Source organism: Myotis davidii, unplaced genomic scaffold (assembly GCF_000327345.1).
Source record: "Myotis davidii unplaced genomic scaffold, ASM32734v1 scaffold96, whole genome shotgun sequence".
Taxonomy (NCBI): Eukaryota; Metazoa; Chordata; class Mammalia; order Chiroptera; family Vespertilionidae; genus Myotis; species Myotis davidii.
The window spans coordinates 3,062,722-3,068,627 of record NW_006289416.1 but is presented as its reverse complement, the minus strand read 5'-3'; the positions used below and the strand labels follow the sequence as shown (position 1 = coordinate 3,068,627).

The window sequence follows — 5,906 nt, the reverse complement described above, 5'->3', positions numbered from 1 at the left end:
TGGAACTTGGGCAAGTCACAGCCTCGCTGAGCCTGTTTCTCATTGTGAAAAGAGGAAAATCTGAATTGTGGGGACTTGCTGGGGGGTAGGCTGGGGATGGGAGAGAATGAAGAGCCAGGAAGGAGGTCTTGCTGCCCCCCCTCCCCACCCTTTACCCCACCCTCCTTGAGCAGCCCTTCTTTTCTGTTTACTGGGCTTTCTCTTCAGTTGTCCTTGAAAAGGGCTCCCACCACACCTTCTCCACGTCCCCACACCAGGCCCCCCACAGACCAATTCGGTCAGCACTGAGGTGAGACGCAGGCGTCAGCAGCTGCTCACAGGTGTTCACAGTGATTCTCGGGCCCCAAACCACCAGGTGGAACAGGGACCATGGAAGGAGCCGGGCAGTGCCCCCTGGGGGTTCCTCCCGGCCTGGCTGGTGGTGGAGAACCTTACATTCCAGGTTCTGGGTGCCACGGTTTTGACTCTCCAGGAAGATGCTGAGCCCATCACATGCAGGAGTTATAAGTCTCTCAGGAGCATAACCCTGAACAGCACCTGCCGCAAGGCTGCTGCCCAGGCGGGGTCGCTTGGCTGGCAGAGGGCCGCAGGCCACCGGGCAGCTGGTCGACCCGAGCCCCACCCCGAGCAGCACGCAGCAACCCTGGGAAGTGATACAAAGACTCTTTCTTTCTGGGAATTGGCCCTAAAACATGACCAGCTGCGAGTGCTGGTGCTGAACGTGAAGAGAACAGGACGAGGTTCAAGAGCCGTGGTTCCGAGCCAGAGGTAGCGGCTGGGGTAAACGAAGGAGCCGCTCGCATCTGAGCTGTGCGCCGGCCCTGGGGAGCCGCAGCCTGGAGCCGTCCCTTGGGTCTCGGCCCGGCCGGGTGTGGAGACCTCACAGCTCGTCACAGGGTCTGTGTGATGCGCACGTGCATCAGGGGTGCATCGGGGGACGCGCACTTTCTATGGGGACTTTTGAATGGTTCCAATCCAGCTTCCTGTTTCTCCCATTAGCTACAGGAGTCAAGGCATTAAAAAAATCTGAACACAAGTTCCTGAGCAGCTCGAGGCTGCCACCTTGCTAGTGCCAGGGAGAGAGGGCTGAGGTCATGGCCTGGGTTCTATGGGAGAAAGGGGGCCAGGATGCTTCTTTTAAAACACACACACACACACACATTTTTATTGATTTCAGAGAGGAAGAGAGAGAGAGAGAGAGAGAGAGAAACATCAATGATGAGAGTGAATCACTGATCAGCTGCCTCCTTCACGCCCCACACTAGGGACCGAGACTGCAACCCGGGCATGTGCCCTGACCAGGAATTGAACCGTGACCTCCTGGTTCATAGGTCAACACTGAATCACTGAATCATGCCGGCCAGGCCGGGGGATGCATCTTTAAAACAATGACCGAGTGACACCTGAAAATTGTCCACAAAACAGCAAACTCTGGAACAAAGTCTGTTGGTGAAACAAAAGCTCCGTTTGTGAAAACTGGCCGCGCCCAGTGGGAATGGTGGGCCAGGTTTGGCTAAGTTGTCTGTTTCCCCTGCCGTTCATGGGAGGGGTGCTAGGCTGGGGGTGGGTGGAACCTAAGAAGTAGAGGGAGGAGGCCAGTAGGATGTGGCTGAGCCCAGGAGGTCACTGCTGATGGAGGAGACTGGCAGGAAGCAGGTAGGGCCCTGAGTGACCCGGGTCCTCGTCCCTCGCGTCCACTCTGGAAGCGCCAGGGGGTTTGTGAAGGAGCCGGTAAAGAGATGCCACCCCTTCCTCCGCAGGTATCGCGTGAACTTCAGGCCCCGATACGTCACCAGGTACAAGATGGTGACACAGCTGGAATGGAGGTGCTGCCCTGGCTTCCGAGGGGCAGACTGCCAAGAAGGCCCCAGAGACCCCGGGAAGGCCCTGCGCCCCACGCCTGCCCGGCCTCGGAGCAGCCTGAAGAAGCCCACAGGTAACTGCTGGCCTGTGCTCCGCTGGGCAGGGCACCAATGGCATCCCCAGCCCCTCAGGCAGCACGCGCTGAGCTACGCTGTTGGGCTTTCTGAGGTCTTCAAAGAACGCACATCTGTGCCTGCAGCCGACACGGGTAGCACATACGTTTATTTGCAGAAGCAGTAGCCATTGGGAGACAAACTTATTGCAGGTAAATGGCTTTGTTAGGGCCACCGTACCGTGAAAGCCAAGGCCTTAGAAGTCAGTGTAGGAGATGCTGGGAGTTTCAGACTTGTATGGCCTGAGGCAGGGATGAGAAGAGATTCAAAAGCAATGACGCTCTGTGTGTGTTTACTTTCATCTATAAGCTCCCATAAACCCGAATTTAAAGGAGTTAAAAACATTCTTTTAAATAGGTATATAGAATCATCCTCATTCTGTTTGGGGTGAGATATTTGCAAAGCTAAGTCCCCCATTACAAGCATCCAGTGAGGTTATTCTTAAATTTGTTTCTGAATTAACTTTTTGAAGTGAAGTAGCAGAAACTCAACGAATTGCTAAGAAAGAAAGGATCATTTCACCAAAGTCCACCTTTGCTTTTTTTTTTTTAATACTCACTCGAAGATATGTTTAGAGAGAGGAAGGGGGAGAGAAAGAAACATCAATCAGTTGCCTCTCATCTGTGCCCTGACTGGGACTTGAACCCATAACCTTTCGGTGTATGGGACAACACACCAACCAACTGAGCCACACCAGCAGGGCAAACATAGGAAAATATTTAAGTACAAATATTCTCATCACCAAAATATAACTACTGTCAATATTTTGTTATAAAACATTACTCTCTTTCCCGTGGCAGCATATACATTGTTGTGAAAGAAAAATCCACAAATATTTTTTGAGCCTCTGTAGCTACACTAGGTACCCTGGGAAATGGGAAGACCATGGCAAACATGAGACAAGTAGTTACACTGACTCATGAAGGTACTATGATGGGCACACATGGTCTTGGACCATAATAGTTTATTTTTGTTTTGTTTAGGTTCAGTTTTCATTTTAGCAACCTGTAAACATACATGCAGTTTAATGAGTTGAAGAGCTTTACAAGGACTATTAGGAAAAGCACTTTCCCTCCCCAGGGATACTTACTTTAAACGCTACCAGTGCCCATTTATAATTTACTTTCTAGCTATTGACTTCTCACAGGGAAAGTGAAGATTTGACTCCCTTTCATCTACTGGCCAGCACACTGCTCCTATATACCTCCATCTTTTCCATATAGTTATACCAGGTTTTTATGATTCAGTGTTTACTGTTTACTTTGTAGTAACTATGTAGAGAATGTTTACAACTGTCGTGTGCTATGGATCTGTTGCTTTTCCTGCATAGCTTTATAAAAAATATATTTTTTATTTGTTAATTTCAGAGAGGAAGGGAGAGGGAGAGATGGAAATCAATGATGAGAGAGAATCATTGATTGGCTGCCCCCCACTGGGGGCATGTGCCCTGACTGGGAATCGAATCATGACCTCCTGGTTCATAGGTCGACACTCAACCACTAAGCAACACTGGCCAGGCGTATATAGCTTTTTGATTTCTGTAAAGTGAATAATGATCTTATATTTTTTGTTGCTTGGTTTTTTTATGTTTTTTACTCCTAGTTCAACCCAGACCCTCCTCTGGTTGTCTAAAAGGCCTCTCATTACAGTCAGTACTTCAGTTACATACGAGTATTCCTTAGGAAATCCCACCTTGAGCCCTCGCTGCCCGACCTGGGCTGCCACCCTCTCTGTTCCCAGCTGCTGCCTGCGACCTGAACTGGCCTCTCCCGTCGATTCTGTGTTTCCTGGACCCGCTTGCTCCTTCTCAGTCCACTCCCTCGCTTTGGTAGAACACATCTCCTGGCAGTCTCATGAGAAGATTGCACAAGAGAGAAACTTTCTGATATTTTATAGTCTAAAAATATTTTTATTCTAGTTTCAGAATTCCAGGTTGGAAATAATTTTCCTTTAGATTTGAAAGCATTGTTCAATTTTCTTCTAATTTCCAGTGCCTCCGGTTTTGATCATCTCCTTTTAGTTTATCTTTCTCTATACCTATCAGTTTACTTTTACTTTATGACTCATCACAATCATCTTTATAATATTTTTTCTTTCTCTTGTTAGAGAGGTTATATTTCCTTGAGGTTATATTTCTCAAGGTAGGATTATTAAAAATTCAAAGTTTGTATTCCTTGACTTAGTGAGCCTTCCTACATATGGCCAAATGGCTCCCTTGTGAGGAGATGCCAAGAGAATCAGTTGCTTTATCTCTCTTTTGCTGTTAGTTTCCCCAACTGCGTAACAGCGCTAAACAATGTCTCTGAGACTCTCTCAGCATAGAGATGCTAATAAAAGAACATTTAGGAGTTACATGGACAGTAACTTGCTGCTCGAATAATATACTACCCAACAGCTAATGGGTGGATCTTGATAAAGTGGCTTCTTGTGGTCTTACAGTAGGCAGTCAACCACTGGGGTGTGGCTGCAGTTCACTAGTGTGGGGGATGATATTTTTGTATGATAAAGTAGACAAAGAATATTTCCCTTCAGGGTGAAAGAGACCATTGAGTGTCATGTGCCATGTACATATTCTCTTACACCCTAGGAGGGAAGATGGTACCTCCGCTCCATGGATGAGGGGATCAGAGTTCACAGAAGTTAATTCACATGTTCGAGGGCAGACAGTAAACTTGCAGAGGCAGACTGAAAGTGGAGATCTGTTTGACTGAAAGCCCATAGTCTTTTCCACTCTAATTACCTGTGGTGAGAGTGGATGTGGGAGTGAAGGCTTAAGTGTATTCTGTAAGTGCCCTGGTTATTGTCTTTGCAGAAACAAGGTAAAAGTTGAGTCATATCGAACTCTTTCTTTGTAACAGACAATGAACCAAGCCAAGTCTCAGAGCCCAAGAAGACTTTGTCACCAGCTCGTGCATCGGAACCAAGTCAGGCAGCAGATCCAAAACTGGGTCCCCAAGAACTTCAGGATAAGAAAATCCAGGTGCTTGAGGAGAAGGTTCACCGGCTCACAAGGACAGTTCTTGATCTCCAGTCTTCCATCGCTGGAGTGAATGAAAACATCAAACATACCATTCAGGACGATGCCAGCAAAATGCTGGCGTCATGGCTCAATAACCTGCACCCCCAGCCAGTGCCTGACAGTGCTGTCGGTAGAGACACTGACACGGTCCAGCTTCCTGGTGACCTCAACAGAACAGAATCTGGCATGAAGGACATCAAATCCGAATTGGCTGAAGTCAAGGATGCTCTGAAGACCAAGAGTGACAAGCTGGAAGAGCTGGACGGGAAGGTGAAGGGTTATGAAGGGCAGCTTAAACAGCTCCAGGAGGCTGCCCAGGGCCCTACGGTGACCATGACAACCAATGAACTCTACCAAGCATATGTCGATAGTAAGATTGAAGCCCTGAGAGAGGAGCTCATGGAGGGAATGGACAGGAAGCTGGCCGATCTGAAGAACTCCTGTGAGTACAAGCTGATTGGTGTTCAGCAGCCATGTGATGACTACGGGAGCAGCTATCTGGGAGTGATTGAGCTTATAGGAGAGAAGGAAGCAAACCTGAAAAAAGAAATAAATGACCTTCGAGCCCGGCTGCAAGATCCTTCAGCCCGGTCAAATTGCTGTGATGGTGAAAAGACTGGTGACTTTGGGCAACAGATCAAGGTGATAGAGCAGAAAATTGAAAGAGTTGCTGAAGCCACCAGAATGCTAAATGGGCGGCTGGACAATGAGTTTGACCGGCTCCAAGTTCCAGAGCCAGATGTGGACTTTGATGCCAGATGGAACGAATTAGATGCAAGGATCAATGTGACAGAGAAGAATGCGGAAGAACATTGCTTTTACATCGAAGAAACGCTCCGGGGGGCCATTAATGGAGAGGTAGATGACCTGAAGCAACTTCTTGACCAGAAAATACAGTCTCTGGAAGAGCG

The 5,906-nt window shown here is 48.3% G+C and overlaps 1 protein-coding gene across 1 annotated transcript in view; it reads left to right on the top strand.

Annotated features, from left to right (window-relative positions):
- EMILIN2 (elastin microfibril interfacer 2) overlaps nucleotides 1-5,906 on the top strand; it is a 43,266-nt gene that overhangs the window by 17,997 nt on the left and 19,363 nt on the right. Inside the window, exons 3-4 of the mRNA XM_006761935.2 lie at nucleotides 1,761-1,936; nucleotides 4,835-5,906. The exon at nucleotides 4,835-5,906 is cut by the window's right edge and continues 851 nt beyond it. Of these exons, the coding sequence (XP_006761998.1) occupies nucleotides 1,761-1,936; nucleotides 4,835-5,906 (1,248 nt within the window). The remainder of the gene's footprint in view (nucleotides 1-1,760; nucleotides 1,937-4,834) is intronic.